This window comes from Pecten maximus, chromosome 11, assembly GCF_902652985.1.
Source record: "Pecten maximus chromosome 11, xPecMax1.1, whole genome shotgun sequence".
NCBI classification, from domain to species: Eukaryota; Metazoa; Mollusca; class Bivalvia; order Pectinida; family Pectinidae; genus Pecten; species Pecten maximus.
In genome coordinates, this window is record NC_047025.1 from 30,354,224 (window position 1) to 30,378,112 (window position 23,889).

The 23,889-nt window shown below is 39.7% G+C and overlaps 1 protein-coding gene across 2 annotated transcripts in view; it reads right to left on the bottom strand.

Moving 5' to 3' along the window:
• Nucleotides 1-14,872: 14,872 nt before the first annotated feature.
• Nucleotides 14,873-23,889, bottom strand: part of LOC117337400 (sal-like protein 1) — a 66,645-nt gene continuing 57,628 nt past the window's right edge. For both annotated transcript variants that reach the window (XM_033898376.1, XM_033898377.1), the window contains one exon: nt 14,873-21,463. In XM_033898376.1, coding sequence (XP_033754267.1) covers nt 18,417-21,463 — 3,047 coding nt within the window. In that variant the 3' untranslated portion in view covers nt 14,873-18,416. The remainder of the gene's footprint in view (nt 21,464-23,889) is intronic.

Sequence of the window (23,889 nt, forward strand, 5' to 3'; positions counted from 1 at the left end):
CGTTTATCACCGAACCAAGCCATGAAAATAACTAATTTAACGTGCGTTCGGCTATCTTCAGAGCTAGAATATTCATAGGTTATTGTTAATAATGATATTGAATGATAGTGTCCGATCTATCGTGGACTGCCATAGCTGGTATTTAAATGGAGTTTGGCAATGAGACTCTTAACATTTCAACGTTATATCGATCACAATAAAGCTATGCTGATGTAGTATAGATCTCCCTGTTTCATCGCCGGGTCTGTCAGAGACATGCTTGGTGGCGCCTACTCTCTCACATATGAAATATGCCATAACCTTGCGCGTGTCGGCTGGCCTGTTTCCCCATTTATCTCTGGGTTTCCCCTGGGACCGCTCAACAGAACGTATGATATTTTAACAGCTTCTAAGTTATGCTTCATAGATATGACAGGGTCATTAATAGCCGATAAATCGCCTGTTATGAAGTCATCCTGGGTGTCATGGCTAATATGTGATTTAATAATGTAATCTTTATCACAATGAAGTTGCATAATTTTCCAGATATGCCAATTTAACATAAAGTTCTTTTCAAAATTCATCGGCATAAATCGATCAAACGATAGCCTTAATGTGCTTATAGAATAAAACATGATTTAATTGTTATTTGTTGATTTTTTTAATCACCCAGTTGATGACCGATGGCCAACTGGCTCAATTTACAAATCGACACTTCACCCATTATAAAAGGAATCGGTATGGAATTTCAAACAACTTAATACATATGTATACGTATCTAATCAATGCATATTAATTTTGCTTTGTATTTCCATAACAATTCAATGAAAATCTCCATAAAATCTCGACACAAATGTGATAAAATAGTAATTAGAAATCTGGACTTGTTTGTGAGATATTCTGATGTCCTAACACCAATTTACAGCCGAGAATCTTAAGAATGTATTTTACATCTGTGATGCGGGAACCAACTTAGAGAGACTTGTAAGATGTCCGATATTTTCCTCTTGTTAAATCGTACGCAAAAGTGTGGACTTCATTTAAAAAAAAAAAAACCACGTAGATACAGGATTTTATAGGGCCCAGCCTATAAACTGGTCCCGATCTACCTCATAATTACGTGTTAAATACTATCGATCACTTTTATGTACGGAGGTGATAAATATTTTGTATAAAATAACAATCGTGTGCGATATTTTTTTATTATAAAGATTCAGTCAACCGGAATTGAGAATTTCTATAAAATAACGTGCAAATGAATTTTGAAGTTATCGTGTAATGAAAACAGTTAAACAATCAGGGTTCAGGGAGTGTCCAGTTTATATGTCTGTCTATATGGCTTTAAGTCCACAAGGACAAACGGACAGAAAGAAAGAAAGAAAGAAAGAAAGAAAGAAAGAAAGAAAGAATTATTTATCTTTGGTTTTCCAGTTTTTCATATAGGAAAAATTAGTTTAAACTGTGTTTTATTTGTCAATTTCCATTTAACAATACAAAATGTATATATACAACATATAAATGATACAAAAAGGAATCAGAAACAAGTGTCAAGACACTTACATATAAATCTGACACCTATATATATAGATTGACGTTACATAACAGCATCGACATATAACAACACCGTCGTATCACAATGAGTCTAATGTGAAAACAATCAGTTGGAATTTGATTAATTAATCAAATATATTTTAGTTAATAAAAAGGGAGAACAAATTTGGGAGAAGAAATCTCCAAAATACAGACACGAGAATCAGTTCTTTACCGGCACATCTTAACTCCGTAATTATATGATATGTAGATTAATATGACATCGATAAATAACAAAAGATAACATCTGTATATTACATAGACGATCTTACACCATGTCCACTTGATATTTAATGTATACCCAAGATTAGTAATATTCATAAGAAATTAATAAATTACCTAGTTAAAGAAATTCAATAATATATGATGTCATATTCTTTTATCAATGTTAAATTTCCAATATCTTTCTATACAGCGGTGACTGGTGGTAGTAAACATAATCACAACCAACACAATAGTGTGACGTCACGTAATTATGACGTCACAACAATTGGATTTATCAAGTGTGGTATCGTTATATAAAATATAGCTCCACAAATGACTGGTATTATAAGGTAAAACAAGCTGCGTTAGATTCGTCAGTAAATTATAACCAAGCCGCATTTTCGTATTAACTCTGTTCATATGCGTAGACTACTTTAACGATATCTAAAATACACTCAATACGTATGCCAGGTTCGGTAATAAAGGAAATGTTTGCAGATAAGTGCTTTCTTATTTTGTGTTAATAATGTCAATTGCTAAAACAAGAGATAAAATATATATCGGACTCAATACAAATAAGCTACACTTAATTGTCATATGGACTTCAAACAAAAACATCTAAATGGCAAAGTTGGAAAGTGCTGAACAGGTCAAAGGTCAGTCCAATCAACATAAACCTGTTACCCCATGAAGGAAACGGACCTCTAATCTCAGTCAATTCATCGGAAACCGGCCCCTCGAAGGGAATGCTGGACAGGGCAACCCCGGATAAAATTCCAGGGAACCTGACGACACAAGGCACCAAATGCCAATGAACCTGACGAGACAAGGCACCAAATGCCAATGAACCTGACGAGACAAGGCACCAAATACCAGGGAACCTGACGACACAAGGCACCAAATGCCAATGAACCTGACGAGACAAGGCACCAAATGTCAGGGAACCTGACGAGACAAGGCACCAAATGCCAATGAACCTGACGAGACAAGGCACCAAATGCCACTGAACCTGACGAGACAAGGCACCAAATGTTAGGGAACCTGACGAGACAAGGCACCAAATGCCAGGGAACCTGACGAGACAAGGCACCAAATACCAGGGAACCTGACGAGACAAGGCATCAAATGTCAGGGAACCTGACGAGACAAGGCACCAAATGTCAGTGAACCTGACGAGACAAGGCACCAAATGTCAGGGAACCTGACGAGACAAGGCACCAAATGCCAGGGAACCTGACGAGACAAGGCACCAAGTGCCAATGAACCTGACGAGACAAGGCACCAAAGGCCAATCAACCTGACGAGACAAGGCACCAAATGCCAATCAACCTGACGAGACACGGCACCAAAGGCCAGGGAACCTGACGAGACAAGGCACCAAATGCCACTGAACCTGACAAGACACGGCACCAAATGTCAGGGAACCTGACGAGACAAGGCACCAAATGCCAATGAACCTGACGGGACAAGGCACCAAATGTCAGGGAACCTGACGAGACAAGGCACCAAATGCCAATGAACCTGACGAGACAAGGCACCAAATGCCAATGAACCTGACGAGACAAGGCACCAAATGCCAATGAACCTGACGAGACAAGGCACCAAATGCCAATGAACCTGACGAGACAAGGCACCAAATGCCACTGAACCTGACGAGACAAGGCACCAAATGTCAATGAACCTGACGAGACAAGGCACCAAATGTCAGGGAACCTGATAAGACAAGGCACCAAATGTCATGGAACCTGACGAGACAAGGCACCAAAAGCCAATGAACCTGACAAGACAAGGCACCAAATGTCAGGGAACCTGATGAGACAAGGCACCAAATGCTATGGAACCTGACGAGACAAGGCACCAAATGTCATGGAACCTGACGAGACAAGGCACCAAATGCTATGGAACCTGACGAGACAAGGCACCAAATGTCATGGAACCTGACGAGACAAGGCACCAAATGCCATGGAACCTGACGAGACAAGGCACCAAATGCCATGGAACCTGACGAGACAAGGCACCAAATGTCATGGAACCTGACGAGACAAGGCACTAAATGCCATGGAACCTGACGAGACAAGGCACCAAATGCCATGGAACCTGACGAGACAAGGCACCAAATGCCATGGAACCTGACGAGACAAGGCACCAAATGCCAGGGAACCTGACGAGACAAGGCACCAAATGCCATGGAACCTGACGAGACAAGGCACCAAATGCCATGGAACCTGACGAGACAAGGCACCAAATGCCATGGAACCTGACGAGACAAGGCACCAAATACCATGGAACCTGACGAGACAAGGCACCAAATGCCATGGAACCTGACGAGACAAGGCACCAAATGCCATGGAACCTGACGAGACAAGGCACCAAATGCCAGGGAACCTGACGAGACAAGGCACCAAATGCCATGGAACCTGACGAGACAAGGCACCAAATGCCAATGAACCTGACGAGACAAGGCACCAAATGCCAATGAACCTGACGGGACAAGGCACCAAATGTCAGGGAACCTGACGAGACAAGGCACCAAATGCCAATGAACCTGACGAGACAAGGCACCAAATGTCAGGGAACCTGACGAGACAAGGCACCAAATGCCAATGAACCTGACGAGACAAGGCACCAAATGCCAATGAACCTGACGAGACAAGGCACCAAATGCCACTGAACCTGACGAGACAAGGCACCAAATGCCAATGAACCTGACGAGACAAGGCACCAAATGCCACTGAACCTGACGAGACAAGGCACCAAATGTCAATGAACCTGACGAGACAAGGCACCAAATGTCAGGGAACCTGATAAGACAAGGCACCAAATGTCATGGAACCTGACGAGACAAGGCACCAAAAGCCAATGAACCTGACAAGACAAGGCACCAAATGTCAGGGAACCTGATGAGACAAGGCACCAAATGCTATGGAACCTGACGAGACAAGGCACCAAATGTCATGGAACCTGACGAGACAAGGCACCAAATGCTATGGAACCTGACGAGACAAGGCACCAAATGTCATGGAACCTGACGAGACAAGGCACCAAATGCCATGGAACCTGACGAGACAAGGCACCAAATGCCATGGAACCTGACGAGACAAGGCACCAAATGTCATGGAACCTGACGAGACAAGGCACTAAATGCCATGGAACCTGACGAGACAAGGCACCAAATGCCATGGAACCTGACGAGACAAGGCACCAAATGCCATGGAACCTGACGAGACAAGGCACCAAATGCCAGGGAACCTGACGAGACAAGGCACCAAATGCCATGGAACCTGACGAGACAAGGCACCAAATGCCATGGAACCTGACGAGACAAGGCACCAAATGCCATGGAACCTGACGAGACAAGGCACCAAATACCATGGAACCTGACGAGACAAGGCACCAAATGCCATGGAACCTGACGAGACAAGGCACCAAATGCCATGGAACCTGACGAGACAAGGCACCAAATGCCAATGAACCTGACGAGACAAGTATAATGGTGCCAGGAGCACCCGACGTCATAAATGACTGTTTTGGTGACTAATAGTATCTTACCCTATATCTATTTTAACAACGTGATAGAGACATCTCCAACTATTGGCAAAGCCCATGGTTAGACCACCCTTGGTAGAAAAAGATTACCTTTCTCCCTTCGTACTTTTATATTAATGCAGAGTCCAAATTGTTCAAATATAAAAATTGAATGTATTGCAATGCAACACAGTGTTTTGATGTCACGTGATTGAATTGTCAACCAGGCGTCATTGTTTTGTTACCAGCACGTGGTAACTATCATACCCTAGGTAGTGACAGAGATATCATACCCTAGGGAGTGACAGAGAAATCATACCCTAGGGAGTGACAGAGAAATCACACCCTAGTGGGTGACAGAGATATCATACCCTAGGGAGTGACAGAGAAATCACACCCTAGGTAGTGACAGAGAAATCACACCCTAGGTAGTGACAGAGATATCACACCCTAGGGAGTGACAGAGAAATCACACCCTAGGAAATGACAGAGAAATCACACCCTAGGTAGTGACAGAGATATCACACCCTAGGGAGTGACAGAGATATCACACCCTAGGTAGTGACAGAGAAATCATACCCTAGGGAGTGACAGAGATATCACACCCTGGGGAGTCACAGAGATATCACACCCTGGGGAGTCACAGAGAAATCACACCCTAGGGAGTGACAGAGATATCACACCCTAGGGAGTGACAGAGATATCACACCCTAGGGAGTGACAGAGATATCACACCCTAGGGGTTGACAGAGATATCACACCCTAGGGGTTGACAGAGATATCACACCCTAGGGAGTGACAGAGATATCACACCCTAGGGAGTCACAGAGATATCACACCCTAGGGAGTCACAGAGATATCACACCCTAGGGGATGACAGAGATATCACACCCTAGGGAGTGACAGAGATATCACACCCTAGGGAGTCACAGAGATATCACACCCTAGGGAGTTACAGAGATATCACACCCTAGGGAGTGACAGAGATATCACACCCTAGGGAGTCACAGAGATATCACACCCTAGGGAGTTACAGAGATATCACACCCTAGTGGGTGACAGAGATACTCACACCTGAGGGGATGACAACGACATCTTGAACAGGTAAACCGAGAGACAAATCTGTGAATGATGGGAGAAACCAACCTAGAATCCGTTAGGGTCAATACTAGTCGATACTTACATGCATACAGTCTCGGAGAAGTCCAGGACTGGTGGTAATGGTTGAGATGGGAGCGGAAGGCAAAATCAGGAGGGGTCAACCTCAACTACTAAAAACGGACGTGGGAAGGATTGGTCTTACCTCAAACCTAAATGTAATGCATGCATTGAGGTAGCAAACGAGAAAAATCAGCATGGCGACAAACAGCAGAGATCCTTGATGTCATCACAGGGTGTCCCATATTCATCAAGACCCAGGAAGGAGACGCCTTCTCCTTACTGACATCAACAATCATTACATAGACCTAATGCCCAATCAACAATTATTACATAGACCTAATGCCCAATCAACAATCATTACATAGACCTAATGCCCAATCATCAGAACCATCATATAAAGTAGGTAGTACTGATCTTTGTTGCGATATCCGGGGAAAACCCCTTGCTTGATATGCAGGAACAAAAGGGAACGAGGAAACCATTCCAAATTTCTTTATCCGGGTGTAACGAAGGTGCGGGCCATCTACAACAGGTTATCATATATATATCTGATGACTAAATAGTGAGACAGGGGAAGTAACTGAGGACAGTTCGGTAGAAAATGGGACACCTAGTTTTCTCCGGAAATGTCATAACTGGTATTAACTAGCAAGTCATCCAACCGCGCACTAACCTGGCTAATGTCTTGTCACTGATCAACGAAAGTCGGTAATATTTTAACATCAAATGGTCGCTGACAGAAAATACGTACCTTTTCTACTGAAGGCGTGGATCTCACTGCATTGATGGCTGGAAGCAAACGCTACAAGAAAATCACCCTGAGGATGAGATATTTATGCGAAGTCAAAGACAGATGCTCAAGAGGAGAGACACAGTAAGCAGGGGATGTCCATCCGTAACAAGAACAATGACTACATCGCTGAGTTTTGGGAGTCTGCAGTCAAAACAAAGGGCACCATGATATATACCAAAGTGATACACGCCAAGAGAGATGGAAGTCACCATTGTGCTTCATGGATTTCCAACAAGAATTGATGATTACCCGTTGTCAATTAGATGTAAATTTCACCGGATAAATAAAACAATACACTGCAAACCATACTATACTAATTAAAACTGGCCCTGATATTGGATATCTTCTAATTGAAAACGTAATCTATTAAAAATGGAGTCCTTTAGAAAATGAGAATGAAGCATGATGTGACATCACAGGTCACGTGTAGGTGGTTCGCAGGACTGAGGATATTCCTGTTTGCTTTGTGTCAAAAAGACCTAATAGTATAGAAGTTACCTGTTGTAATTGGTCAGCTAAGATATTAATCTGAAATGCTCTTGCTCGAATACGTGACTGGTTCTCGGAAAGGTAAACCGGAGATAGGATTTTGCTCGGAAATGCTCAATCCCTGGCGCGGATGTCGGAGTGAGAAAGACTAGAATTTTATCATAGGGAACACACATGATCATGAGTCCTGACACAATATCGTGTGGTATTAGTTACAAACTTAATAACACACAAATTATGACAGTATTGTTTTCCAATAGAATTTTTTAAGTTATGAACTTCTTAAAATTGAGGAACATTTATGGAAATGGGATTTTTGGATTTAAGGAAACTTTCTTAATTAACATATATTTTCCCTTAAATCCAATTTTACTTTCCTATAGAAAAAAACTAAGGAATGTTTGTTTAAGTTATTAAGGAACGTTGATGATGCTGGGACCTGTTTACGTTACCGTATTTATCATATACTAACTCATCAAAGGAAGTATATAAAGTGGTTTTCTTATCAAAAAAAAAAAAATATCACTGATTAAAAATGTAACGTTTTCCCTGTGCATTTGTCAAACCGTATTCGATGGATTTTATACACACAGAATTTGAAGTTTTCATGGACATAGCGGACATTTTAACAAATCGAAGGTCAGGGAGAGTAAAACACGTGTTTACGTAATACTTACGTGTCCCGTACCACCGCCCGTATCATATATTACCTAGATCTAGGAACGCGCACCTGTCCTCTTTCTCTTGATGTCATTCATATTTATATATTCCTAATGTGGTAACTAAAGAGATGCCGAAGTACTTCATTATGTAGAACAGCCGCCGGCGTACAGCATCGCTTTTGTCATAACATGTTTATCATAAACATGGTAATATACGTATATACAGGTTTTTTTCTGCAAGATGTACACCTTCCTGTATCTTATGATATGTGCTAGTCATCGCTTTAAGAAATAAACAAAAGTAAAATCGTTTGAGGCTTTGGAAATATTAATACAAAGTATGCTTATTATTTCCGCCCAACTCTGACTGGTACAAGGCTGGAGGCATTTCAAAAATACATTGAAGTTTTGGCATATGCATGAATTTATCCAGAGGGGGTTCAGGAATATTAATAAGTAAATGGTCGAGCGGTTTTGTATGGATGGACGTTAAAGCACGTGTATCACGATGTTTTATACTTGAAGCAGATACGACAATATCTGTATATACACACTGTCAATCATTGTCAATCATATACATGTATACGAACATGTCGGGTGTCGCATGCTCTGTAGCAGGTGTTAGTTATAGATCGACATCCTACAGGGAAATCTTAGTGTTTAATAAGGCATTAAAGGGGGGGGGGGGGGGGGGGGGGGGGGGGGGGGGATAAATCTCTGCACACTATATTTGCTTAATATTTTATCTTGCTTAAAACAAGCATTTTCATTGTCTCAGCAATTCATTTGTAACGTCGTTTTTAACTGGCCGATACAGCGGCGTACTAATTTCTAAGAGAAAATAGTTCATTAATGAAAGTGGCTTTCCACAGGGATTATGTACAGTAGGTTAGATTATAAGTATTAGCCGATGGCGCTTATAACACACACACAAAACCGGAGTCTGCTGTCATCATAAACCGCGAAGTACAGTCCATTTTTTTGCGTTATATCGCTATAACATAAAAATATATTCAAGTTAATATTTAAATTGCGAAATGCATAAAGAATGTGAGAAAATACAGAGAAAGATGAAACATTTTCGAGTTGAATGTTCCGACAAAATATACAAAAAAAATGTTGGCTGTATGTACTGTTCCACATGAAATTCTAATTAAATGTAAAACAACATAGCCTGTATAATCTAATTAATTTAGATTAGGCTGTCCGCGCAAATATCACATTTTGACTCGTTTTCATTTCAAAGGGCGGTATCACATATGGTCTTCCATACATGGAAACATTATATTTTTACTATATTACCACCACGTGTAAATGTAATTGGATGGACTTTTCGGTCTACTTCAATGCCTATAAGCAATGCAACCTAGAAAATGCTATTATAAATTATATTTGACTGTTCCTTTGCACGCGCGAACATTTTGTCACGCGATGCCTCGATTTCATTTTGACCAACTAGCCGAATTGCAGACAGTGGTCACGATGTGCTTAATGTGAATTGCACGTGAATACAAGTCACATACGTACTCCATTGTTTACAACGTCAATGGTAGAGACATTTGGTAGAAAACTGCACGTGCACTGCTTGTAAGGATTAAAAATCATGAACTATCCGATAACTCAATGATGTTGACGTGATATTGTCTTCAACTCCATCTACTTGTAAGGATGGTATGGGCTCCCGATTAAAATTCAAACGGTTTTGTGATAATGGAGTATCAAGTTGTTTCTAATCGAATATCAAAACAGTGAAATTTCTATTTTATTTACTTTAACAATGGTATGTACATTTCTCCTTGTCTTATGAAACCGAATTCTTGTCCGAAATTTTCCGCTCGTCAGTCCTGTCTCATTTCCCCAGATATTGAGATTGTATGCAAAGCTAGATAACACGTCATTAGATGGCCCGAGTTTCCTCTGGCCTACATCAGACATGGTGTCAGGGCCAGAGGAAACTCGGACTAGTCATTAGAGAGTAGATATATAACAGTTAACACTCCATCTACGATTGACAAGATCGCCAATACAGTTTGGGTAAAAGAGATACATGTATGACGTCATCAAGTCAGGCTATTTTTCTGTCCATCTCTTGACAGGTCATGTTGCGATTCAAATGTTAAATTATCTCTGTGTTTAGGTTCTGATCGATTGTCTTTCCTGTACGGTAAGATACTGTTGGTCAGGGCAGAAATAGCCCGACAAATCGCGACATCTCGGCTAATCCTGTTAAGGCTCGGAATCAAAAAATCCAATATGACGCATGCGTATTGATATACATTATCATTAGTATTATCATAAATAGGATCTTAAATGAGTTTTCATTTCATACGAGAGTATATGAACTGGATCTTAGAAGCGAGACTTGGCGAGCAAAAAGAAATCTTCGAGACGAGTTTCATAAAATATCATATAACTCGGAAACCTTAATTTTTTCAGGTTTAAAAGTAGTCTTGCGCCATGTTGACTTCATGACGTCACGTCATTGTCCATATTATAATGTCTAAATCGATTTCTGAGTAGCAAAGTCAATAAAAAAAAACGCTCCAAGGTATATTACACTAAAAAAAAGGCGGATAAACCGAAAAATAGGCCGATTACGTAATAAATATATATACATGTATGTATATATCAATAAGATTTCTTACAAAGCTGTCTTCTGTTAAACGTCAAACGTCATACATACTGGTCTTTTAACGTTGTAGCTTTTTTCTCATTAATAAATCATTAGCAGAGGGGAGAGTGAGGGTGTAAAAGTCTTGACAAACTCGATATTATTGTCAAATTTAAAGTTAGTGGTATTTCTCAGACGACATTTAATGAATGTTATAAATTTTATTTGTCCTATATTAACTTTCTATGTTTTACAATATTCACTTAAAAACGTTAAGATGTAATTTAGATCGCGTGGACAGTTAGAAAACATATTAACACTATACAATAGTACAAAATGTTGGACGTGAATGTCCTTCCATTTTAGTACATAAGTTCTGTACATCCATCACGATATAACGAACTATAAAATCTTCAGTACCGTCCAAATATAAACTAAATAAGGACGACAATAAATTGCCCTTTGTCTCAAACCGTCATCACGCGAGAAAGACATAACCTTGACCATGAAAAGATACATCGTACTTAATGCCGAGAAAAACACTTTATCCTGGACAATTTCGCTGTAATTTATCGAACGCTATTATTTTCAAAATCAACAAAAACACGGCAATTTTCTTCTTTGCCGTATGGGTATGATAAGAGATACAAGTTCAAACCTTAAATCCAGCACCGTTTGATATTCGTCACAGTGTACATTTCATGTAGATTTATGAAATGAGTCTTAAACGAGCAAAAGTGGAATGTAAACGGACTAAGGTGACCATTTTGTTTCACCTGGTTTGATGTGTTTTATAAATATTGCTGAAATCACACTTTCCAATCTCATTCTTGAATCTTGTTAACCCTGCATTAATTTCATCTGTTGTGATTTCAATGAGTTACCTCCTATGGTGTGACGTCATTTCATCATAAATCAATATGATCTGAACATGCTCACTAAATAACATGGCAATTTTGTGATAACGTGTTGCACTCTTCAGAGTGCTCATGGAAAGTTGATCAGAAACAACTAACTTTTGACGGGTCTCCTATGGCGATCTCTTCTTATACGTAGGAGGCGACTTTAATTTAGGGGACATGGGGGAAATACATAGTTGATTTACTACTCTCATTGCGAAACCCCGGATGTTTGGCTTATTCTTCCTCTCCCATTCTTCAATGTCTGCATTTTCTTACCTTGGTTTCTCCTCGACGGGTTTAAACTCCGCAAACGCCGGGATAAAACTTCACAACAGAAAAGAATACAAGTAACTTTTGTAGATACATTCCGTACATTTTCGGACATGTGAGTTTTGTAGATACATTCCGTATAATTTCGGACATGTGAGTTTTGTAGAGACATTCCGTATAATTTCGGACATGTGAGTTTTGTAGAGACATTCCGTATAATTTCGGACATGTGAGTTTTGTAGAGATATTCCGTATAATTTCGGACATGTGAGTTTTGTAGAGACATTCCGTACATTTCCGGACAACTGATTATCTATGGAAGATTTAACAAAGCATACATTATAGCTGGACACCATTATGGATTCCACTGTAAGGTACGAGGATAAATCATAAAGGGGGATAACAGGTTATAGAACTACCCTATATTACAATATCACATTCAATAACAACACATCGAAGTGAGTGAATTAAAATCTAATCCGACGATGTCAATAATCCCGTACATATTGGAGGAATATCTCAGTCATAAAACTAACAATTGTGAACACAGAGATCGATATGAATGATAATGTAAATTGATATCGATCTATACCGGCTTTTAGCTGGATGTATTTTGCCTTTGATGTCTGGTCTTTATGACGGAATCACTACACCTGTACATTGACACATCACAGACATATCTACACTTATGGAAAATAGATTTAATTCGATATCCATTCAGAATTCGTTATTGGCTTCGACAGCGATGGTTTTGAAATCGAATTTTCTGATATTAAATTGTAGTATCTGTATTTTTAATTAGGGTATTACAAGATACGAAGCCATTGTCACGAAAGGATATTCGTCTCTAACAGAAGCAACGCGCCTCCGACGGAAACAATACACCTGGGTATGGCTTGGACACCAATCCGTGTGCATACCGAATATTCCACACATCACATCCGTACTCGACATTTTGATATTTTTTGATGTGATAAAGTGGCGATAAATTCTACTTTAACACGAGCATTGAGACAGACTTTTAGAGCTGTCTTCATGGGCATTGCACGTCGGCACAAAGATGACATGTTAAAGAATGAAATACCAGTTTAGATATGTCCTGAATTGGCTGGGATATGACACAATGTTAAGATCTATAGACGGTGTTGAATATGAACGATTCTCTTGTTTTCTCTTCGCGCTGGTGATCCTTCATGTTGTATTCCTCTTTGTTTTGGTGTTGATCAATCCTTAGTAATGTGGTACAACATGAGCCTTTATGTTGCGTTCCCCATTATTTCGGTGTGTCGATGGTTTATGTTTGGTAGTGGTATGTTCGTCCTTTTAAGTTGTATTCACAAAACATTTGTGAGAAGTACACGAAAATAAATGTAGTTTTATTGTTTATCAACGTTTAGTAAATGATAACAGTACACTCGCTGTGTATCTGTGACGTTTCTACGATGAATGATTTCGATCATTCTGTAGCGGCTGTACTGTAGACTTATTAAGGTACACTGGCACTTTGTCATCATTGCTATTGTTTTCAATATATATAAAACATCAGCTTTTAGTTCATTTTTCAAAAGATCCTGGAAATTGCATTTTATAAGACGGATATTTAATTCAAAACATCAATGTTTTCACTTCTAATCCCTTTCTTTGGTTACATCACAGTGCATGCGGCGCCATTGACCTATGACATCACAGTGCATGCGGCGCCATTGACCTATGACATCACAGTGCATGCGGCGCATTGACCTATGACATCACAGTGAATGTGGCGCCATTGAACTATGACATCAGTGCATGCGGCGCCATTGACCTATGACATCACAGTGCATGTGGCGCCATTGACCTATGACATCACAGTGCATGTGGCGCCATTGACCTATGACATCACAGTGCATGCGGCGCATTGACCTATGACATCACAGTGAATGTGGCGCCATTGACCTATGACATCACAGTGAATGTGGCGCCATTGACCTATGATATCAGTGCATGTGGCGCATTGACCTATGACATCAGTGAATGTGGCGCCATTGACCTATGACATCACAGTGAATGTGGCGCTATTGACCTATGACATCACAGTGCATGTGGCGCCATTGACCTATGATATCACAGTGCAAGTGGCACCACTGACCTATGACATCACAGTGCATGTGGCAACATTGACCTATGACATCACAGTGCACGTGGCAACATTGACCTATGACATCACAACCAAACCAAAGGAACCTTCTGTCAATTATAACTAAGTATTATTAGGTGCGATATTATTTATTACTGTATGTATTTGGTGTTGATACACTGATTATTAGGTCACAGGACTTGACACAAGTTCCCAACCCACCATCCATATACACCACAACAAATATCTATACATGGACAGTTGGTTGGGTAATGTCCCTGTGGAGTATAGTGACCTGATGAATAACATTTTTGTCTGGTGTGCATGTGATGTTACTGAAATTATGTACTATCCACAAAATGTAAAAATAGATTTGATTTCGTCATGGCTCCACAACATCAATGATCATATCATGACAATTTGTAATTTTGGATCCTTAGCTAGAATCATTCATGTTGACGCTTTCCCTGATCTCTACAGAAAGTAGAGCGGCACCAGTCAACCCATTAATATCTGATTAAAACATCGGACTTTGTTGGTTTTTGCAAAAACAAAAGACAAACACAAATATACAGTTGCTTTGGCCTTTTTATTTGTCTGTATGACAAAATAAAAACCTAAGTAATAAACTACATTGTACAGACTGTCTACCATTACAACTTGTCCAGCCACACAATTCCTTATTAAATATCTAAAGGTCAAAGGTCAGGTGAGGTCAGTCACATCCTAAGGTCAAAGATCAGGAGTGGTCACAATATCACCTAAATCAAAAATATATATAGCGCATTAAAGTAAATAAATACTCATTGCACATGATCAAACCTTGTATCTGTTAACTTCCTATATGAACACAAGAACAGCATATTCAGAAAGCTAGCCAAACACCCCTTCCCTATATTAAGGGTCCCCAGCCCTCCCTGTTTATATATTAAGGGTCCCCAGCCCTCCCCTTTTATATATTAAGGGTCCCCAGCCCTCCCTGTTTATATATTAAGGGTCCCCAGCCCTCCCTTTTATATATTAAGGGTCCCCAGCCCTCCCTGTTTATATATTAAGGGTCCCCAGCCCTCCCTGTTTATATATTAAGGGTCCCCAGCCCTCCCCTTTTATATATTAAGGGTCCCCAGCCCTCCCCTTTTATACATTAAGGGTCCCCAGCCCTCCCCTAACGTACTGTTACAGGCAGTGTAATAAGACATGATTAGAATAAAACCACATAGGCGTTCTTTAATAATGAGAGATGACCTGAGTCAGTAAACTATGTGAAAACATTTGGGTCAAGGTCAAAATACATGGGTCGAGGTTAAAGTTCACTAAAAAGTAATGGGAACAGTGAGTTTAAACAAGTCATTAACAATTTAAATTTATTTTGCGACAAAAATTTCAATATTTTCCTCTTCCAATTTTTTTGTATTTTCACCAATAACAAAATCAAATATAAAAATCATTAACATATATATGATATGGATATATCTATTTTATTGTTTTTCTTCATATTGATCTCCCGAATTATTCACACAATTTGATAAATACATGTGAGAGCTAATAATATATTTAGAATAACATTACATTTTATTACATTAATCTCTAAAAACTCCCCAATATATGAACAACAAATGGTTTCACAATAGAAGCACATCAAGTGTAAAGATTTCCTAGAGAGTGAAGTGAGTTCATAGAGAGTGTAAAGACAAAGGTAAAATAAATCACAAATTTTCATCTGACTTGTGTTGGAATTGGTCACATTCAGGGTAGAATAGCACATTTACAGGAAAGTTGAACACAGGGAAAAATAATATGGATTTCGATGATTGATAGCGAAGACTGTGAAGGATAAAAATAAAGTAACTTAAAAACAAACAATAATTAGGTACATTTACCTACTAACATGGCTTTAAATTTTGCATCTGAATTATGATGGAAGCTCTTGAGACATGTGCAATATCAATGGATTTCATTTAACTGACAAAATAATTTGTTTACACTATTCTTTCAATGAACCAGGAAACATATCATGGTTCACATAGTTATACCCTGAACAAGGTGATATTCTGTCTTTCACAAATTAAATGTTATTATAGCAAAAAAATTATTTTGCTTTTTAAGCAAGAATGAATATTAATCACCGGAAAAGTTTGCTTTGGAATTCAGCGGATAAAAAAACTACTACATGGCATGGAACCGGTATTCTATAACTCTCAGAGTGGAAGACCAAGTAAATTTTCTACAACTCCAGTCTAGCCATGCTCCAACTGTATTATTATTATCAGTAACAAAGACTTTAAATTAAAAGTGTCAGAAATATTCTCAGAATTGTCTGTAGGATTCAGCATAAAGACAATAGAACCAGTGTCTTTATATCGAGATGAAATGATTTTTAAAAAATATGAAAATGAAAATGTATTTGAACAGTTTTTGTTTCTTACATTAAGAAGCACCATCTGCGTTTCTGTAAAAAAAAAAAAAAAAACAAAAAACAAACAAAAGTTTGTAAACATTTGAAAAAAAAATCCTTTAGCAGGAGAAGAGCTGTAAATATATATATAGCAACTGAAAACCAACAAGCTGTAATGTAATGATGTGATGTGCAAATAAATGTACAAAATAATTAATTTACAGTAGCAGAAATATTGCTATGCATGTACATAGGGGCTATATACAGCTTAAATAACAGAATCTTTGGTGTCAAGACAGGTTTGCATAGTTGTTAACTATGTTCAAACTATAAGTATATGACTAATGGGGGAGGGATAGGAGGGGACTAGAAAGTAAGATAATACCATATACTGTTATGTGATAGAGGAAGTTTACACTGGACAGTGGGGAAAGGTGGCAGAAAAAAGTGACGGTATATTAGATATTGATTTTAAATAATGATACATGTATATAACTTGTGAAAGAATACTGATGGATAAGGTAATTGTCTACTTATCAAACGACATATCTGCATTCAGTAATATTAAAATAAAAAATTCTATTCTTTTTTCGCTGTAGATGTATCTGACTGGCAAGATTTTGGAAACAAATTGCAAAATAAATCGCAAAGGTTGACAATGCTAAAACTCAAGTTACAATGAACTGCTCAATGGAAGGCAGTGGGTCTAACAGCTATTGTATCAAAATGGGCCATGTTTTTTTAAAACTAGTTTGGATCTTGACCACAGATCCAAGGTGAGCTTGGTTAAAGGGCAAGGCAGGGTAGATCAATTATTATGATATGCAAATATAAAATTGTTTGATTAGCAACAATGTATCGACTAGATATCATTTATTTTCTACGTAAAAGTACACTTAAAAACACTTAAGACTACCAGGAAGTTCCTTTATAATCATTCAAACCATCAAGGTGCACATCATGTAAGTTTAAAGGGTGAATGTCTACAGATCTCATTCCATAAACATTCACTTTATACAAAAATGTACCTATACATTTATAACATATTTATATAACTACACAATACATTTCATCATGCGTACCTTAATAAAAACAAAACCTGGTGTGCACAAAATACTGTGACATCTCCATGATAACTATGTTACCATGGCAACACACCCTGTTTCCAAGACAACACAATGTTACCATGACAACAGAGCTCAGAGTAAATACACAATGAGTTATCACAACCGTTATTATGAGGGAGATTCTACATGTATCCGGTATTACAACTTCACATTGAGGCGGATTTTTTAAAATATATAATACACCATATATATGTCATCTGCCCTTACGTATACCTTGAATCAATAGTGATACATTCACAGACTCATAAACTTCAATAAACATCATATTTCAATTTCTTGAAAAATTCACAACAAATGTCTTTCGCTAAAAAACAACATACCAACAGTGACAATATTGTTCTTGCAACATTTTGTGGAATGTCGCGTGAGATAAACATCCAGGCCTATAATTACATCAACAACAGGCTAAATTGTTACGATCCACCTCTCTCCTCACATATTTATGTACACATATTTGTACATATTGAACAGCATGCAATATTGGTCACAGAAAGGTAAACTGTTCTTATATCGACAAAGCCACACTGAAGACCAGGAGGAGAGTATGTAGAGTTCACAAAACATCTCACAATATATAATAGTTATGGCAACCTCAGGCTACAACCCCCTTATGGGCAGACTCGCCCTTCAGGTGGAAGGGTTGAGTGTGGTGGTCGATGGGACTTGGTGAGGAGTGATAACCCTTTGAGGACCAGGAGGAGACCTTGTCAGGTAGTGAGGAAGTGTTTGGTGGGGAGGGAGACGACCGTGAAGACTTCATGCTCAGGTCAAGCTCACCTGAACTTGACGCACTACTACGAGAGTCTGTGTTACGACCTTCTGAGGAACTTTTCACTTTCCAGTCAGATTTCGCGTTACTGAAAGAGTCTGTGGCTTTAGAAATGCTACCACTACTGCGAGGGGATGTCATCTCTTGTGAGAGAGACATGGGAGGCATGTGTCCTAACCCTCCTGCCAAGTTCTGGATCACAGAAATTTCGTTCATTTTTGGTGGTGTCACTCCCATAAATGGTGGGAATTGATAAGGGAAAAAGTCTGGCGATCGGTGTGGAAACCCTGCTAGGTAAGGGTTGTCTTTGTGGGCCATCATAAATGGTGGCTCAATTGACATCCTGCGTCCGCGTCGCGAGGGACTGTTATTCCACATGTGAGTGCCCATGTGTACCTTTAAATTACCTTTGGTGGTGAATGCCTTTCCACAAACAGTACATTTGAAGGGTTTGTCACCAGTGTGCGTACGGATATGTATCTGTAGTGCACTTGCACTTGAGAAGCCTTTCTGACAGACCTGACACTGATGTTTAAGAGGCGCCTCGCGTACGAATGGCGAGTGGTCGCCATCGCGTGAACTGGTGGTGTTGGTGGTAGTTGCAGTGGGACTTGTTGAGGTGATCTGATTGCTGGAGGATCCTGAGGTGTTTGAGGAATCAGATCGGTTACTAGAGAATTCCTGAGAAGACTTGCCCTGTTCCATATCGGGAGCGTCCAATGAATTATTGTTCTCGCTCATTTTGCTATCACCATTTTCCTTGAATGATTTGGGTAAATCACGGATTTTATGTGTTAGCATATGCTGCCTCATATTTCCCCTGGTGGAGAAACTACGGTCACATACATTGCACTTAAATGGTCGTTCCTTGGTATGGCTCCTGTAGTGAATTTCCAAAGCACTTCTACATGCAAAAGTCTTCATGCAAATGTTGCATGTTGTACTTGTCCTGCGATGGTCACTGGCATCCATCATGAAGCCACTGCCTGACCCAATAGAACTTCCCCCATCACTGTTGACCGACAGAGCTGGGGTGCCTGGTTTGCTGCCGTCCTCACCACTGTGGCCCTCCGACCCGGACTCATACTGATTGTTGGGAGAGGTTGGTGAGGTGTCACCATTAGGCAGGGACAGCGGCAGCCCATTCATGTGTGAAATGGGCCTGAAATGATGCAGAGGCGATTGAGCCATGGATGCATCGATTGCTCGTACACGTTCTTCTAGAGCAGCAAGGGAGGTGTTGAAGACTGGTGCAGAGCTTGTGGAACCAAACGATGAAAAGATGGGCATGTCTGGTGCCATCTGTGGAGACCGACTAATGTATTTTGGACTCAAAGACCTTTCTAGATCCTGAGATCCATCCGATGCTGCAGAGGCAGGTCTTTTCATATTCTCTTTCTTGCTCTTCTCATTCTTATCAAGTTTGGTGTTCATGTTCAAAGCTAAATTGTGATTTACAGCATCTTCACCATCTTCATCCATTAACTCCTTTTTCATCCTCTCCCGATCCTCCTCTAATTCCATATCTTCCTCAATGTCACAATCGTCCATGTCATCAAAGCTATCATTGTCCATATAATCGTCTCTGTTGCCTTCATCACCACTGTCTTGTTCATGGTCCTTCTGGAGACACCTAGAGCTGGAGTCCTTGGCCTTACTAAGGTCAAGCTCCTTCTCAGGGTCTGGTTTAATTGACAGGTCAAATGGCCTTGGGGCCCAGCTGGGCATTGGTGGGTGCATATCCTGGAACATGCGCATTGGTTCTACATGGGGCATAGGGTGCAGACCCTGCATGCCAGCATGGCTCCGGATGTGCTGCTGCAATACCAACAGGTTGGTGAAACTCTTATGGCACACAGGGCACTGGTGCATCATTCTAAGTGGTGGTTTCATGCGATGGACTCCCATGTGGGTCTTGAGGTTGCCCTTGGTTGTGAAGGCCCTGCCGCATATCTTGCACTTGAATGGCCGTTCCCCAGTATGGATGCGGTAGTGCATTTGAAGTGCACTCTTGCAGCTGAGGACTCGGTGACATATAACACACTGGTTTGGATCAGACACTTTGTTCTCCAAGTTGTCGACCAGTTGTTGAAGTTTTGAGGTTTCAGATCGGTTGATCTCCATGTACTGCTCCAAGCTTTCATCATGGTCGATCATCTTAGCAGGCAAGATAGAGTCCCGCCCAGTAGGCTGGCCAAATGGAACAGCTGACATGAGAGGTGGAGGTGGTGGTGGTGGTAGTGCATGATGCATCGAGGACAAGGGAGACAACAACGGGTGTGACATGATAGGTGGCATCTGTGATGTGGGTGGAGCCAGCATGAAGGGACTAGAAACAGACTTTAGTTCATTGTGACCAGAATCACTGGAGCTAATCGGTAAGGAAGGTGGCAGTAATGCAGACACAGATGCTGACGATACTGCCTTCGAGGAATCATCCACCGGAGACTTCTTGCCACTAGAATGGTCACTTACAACAGACGAGGGAGTTGTGCTAACAGCAGAAGTAGACGACTGCTTGGGACTAGGCAATGACTTCCTGTCCTCTGAAGACTTGCTCTCAGATCGTGGCCGAGAGTGTGCTGTTGGTGGCAGCGGTGCGGGAGCTATGGAGGTGATCGGTGGTGGCAGCGGAGCATGTGAGGAGCTCATCATGCTGGAGGACAGAGACAGAGGAGGAGGAGTAGTGATGTTATGGAATGGTGATCCCAGCAGTGGTATTGGCGGAGTTTTGTCCAGGTGCTCAGGAACAGGATTCGGGTTCATTTTTACATGTGGATACTTGGCCTTGTGTCGCTCAAAGTGGACCTTGAGGTTACCTCTGGTGGAGAACCGGTTTCCACAGATGTTACACTTGAATGGCCGTTCCCCTATAATGACAAAATGGGAAGGAAAACATTAGTACGGAGAAGGATATACGGCATAGTAATGAAATATCACTAGTAACAACTTATTCTTGAAAAATATGAATATCTTGAAAACAAATAAGAGAAAATTATAGTTTGTTTCAAAATTTCTGCAAAAGGTACTTTAGTAAATTGGTCCTTGTTGCTTAAATCTTTTGATAATACTGCAAATATCTGAACCATTAAAACAAAATGTTTACAGTAATTGTAATATCTATGAAGGTATGGATGTATATTGTAATATCTATGAGGTATGGATGTATAATATATCCTGTATTACATAGACAGAGTTGTATATTGTAATGAGAACTATCATTACACCATACATCTCCAATATTTGCTCCAACATCTTTTGTTCTATCTACTCTGGAGATAATTGTGTGTTGATGATCGAAGCACAAATATAGAACAAATTATTGTATGCTAACTTCAGGTCTGAGAGACAGATTTCAAGCTATAAGCTGTTTTTTCTTATATTTCTTGAAAATATCCACATCCTGGCCATAATATCTTTTGTGTAAACAAATCACAGTTCCTATAAACTAATTAGACAGAATCTGATGGAAGAGAATTCCAAGCCCTTTATAAGTTCTGATATATGGACAGCATTAATATACATCAGAGGTGTAAAATTGAACAAAGGAAGCATTAGTAAGAAAGCGATCTGGGTTTTAGTGTAACAGATAGGCCTCTGGTTAGCAGGGCTTTTTTATACAAATTTCACATCTGAGTAATATTTGACGGGATGTAGCGGGGCCTGGTTTATATCACAGATATGAAATTAAAACCACTCCACTTTGAGGTAGGGTCACGATACAGGGTCTAGATGCAACAAATGAAATGGTCTGATAGCGGACTCCAATGAAGTCATGTCATACATCATATATATTTTCGACAAATAGCTCACAGCTGGGTGCTCCAGCTTGCCAAAACTGGCAGACATCTTGTTTGGAACGGCACTTAATGTTCACTTTGTCAATGCGATAAGAAAACTATCTACTTTTTCTTTCTCATTATTTCATACGAACATGTCAGTCCCACACTTAATATCTAGGCATTTTTCGCTAATTGACTCATAAAGTAAGAATATATCTTCAGTTCTGATGAAACTAGAGGCTGAACAGACACCCAACTAAATCAACTTCAAGCATATGACATGATTCAAATATCAAAAAGAATCAACATTTAAAATGCAGAGCTTGCTGCTATCTAGGAATGGTTTATATACCAAAAATATCAAGCCATAACACTGTATTGTACAACTCCAATCAGTGCAAGACAGAAATTTGTCATACAGAATACTAAGTCACGGTCTGGCCTTTACACCCCCCTGCCACGCTTAATTGTCAGAATTAAAAACTAATGTATATCTGAAGAAGAATCTGAAGTATCTTGAGAAGAAATCCAGCTTTGAAATACAGTCTGTAATATATGGTGTTGTAATTTTTCCATTAGGTTCCAGTACTACCATCACATAGACCCCATCATACCCATACATGTCTTGTTTCCTCGCATCTCCTGCCATCCTTCCAATTAAACTTTACATCACAAGTGTTCAGTAATTTTTGTGTGGTAATGTTGTTCAAACATGTAATTAGCTTCATCCTTTGGTATGCAAATAGTTTCCATTATTTCACGCACCAGGAAAGACAAGTGTTTTTTATAATAACATCAAAATTGCTTATCTACATTCACAGCAACTAAAACCTGCAAGATGTGAAAAGGAAAAATGTTGGCTTCTTAGATTTCATACACAACCACGGATCATTAACGTCATAGCGAATTACTTTTGAATCCGAAATAAACTGAGTCTTCATATCAAGAAATCCAAATTTCCTAGTGGTTTATAGGAAGTCATTATCTGGGTAACATTTCACTATAGTATCTCCAGTCATAAATAATCTCTAAACCAAAGAACAATGGAATTCTACACAAAACATGGTTCCCACACTCTGACAAGTTTCAGTTTCAGTGTTGTGGCGACTTTTGATATTATCGGGAGTAATAAATGCTCATATGAAACTTGACAGTTTTTAGCTTGTTAGCTACCGTTACCTTTAGGAATGTCTATCAGCCCTATTGCCGTGGATACTTCGAACAATGGATTCCACTTATGTCCATCAGTTTTGTTTACAGTGAACACTTGCAGATGCTCAAAAGTCGCCTGTTTCAAGCATGGTTCTTACACAATCGACTGGGACGGCCCTTTTATATTAATACATTTCACTTGTAAAAACTTCCTTTGTTAGTTCTGTTAAATGTCACCAATAGTTTCAACCTTTACCGATAGCTGGGGAGGTCACCAGGTTCAATTTGCCCCATGCGTTATTTCTGTAGGTGGATATGAAGTGTGTATATATTTGAAATCTTTACCGTAAAGATTATATAAA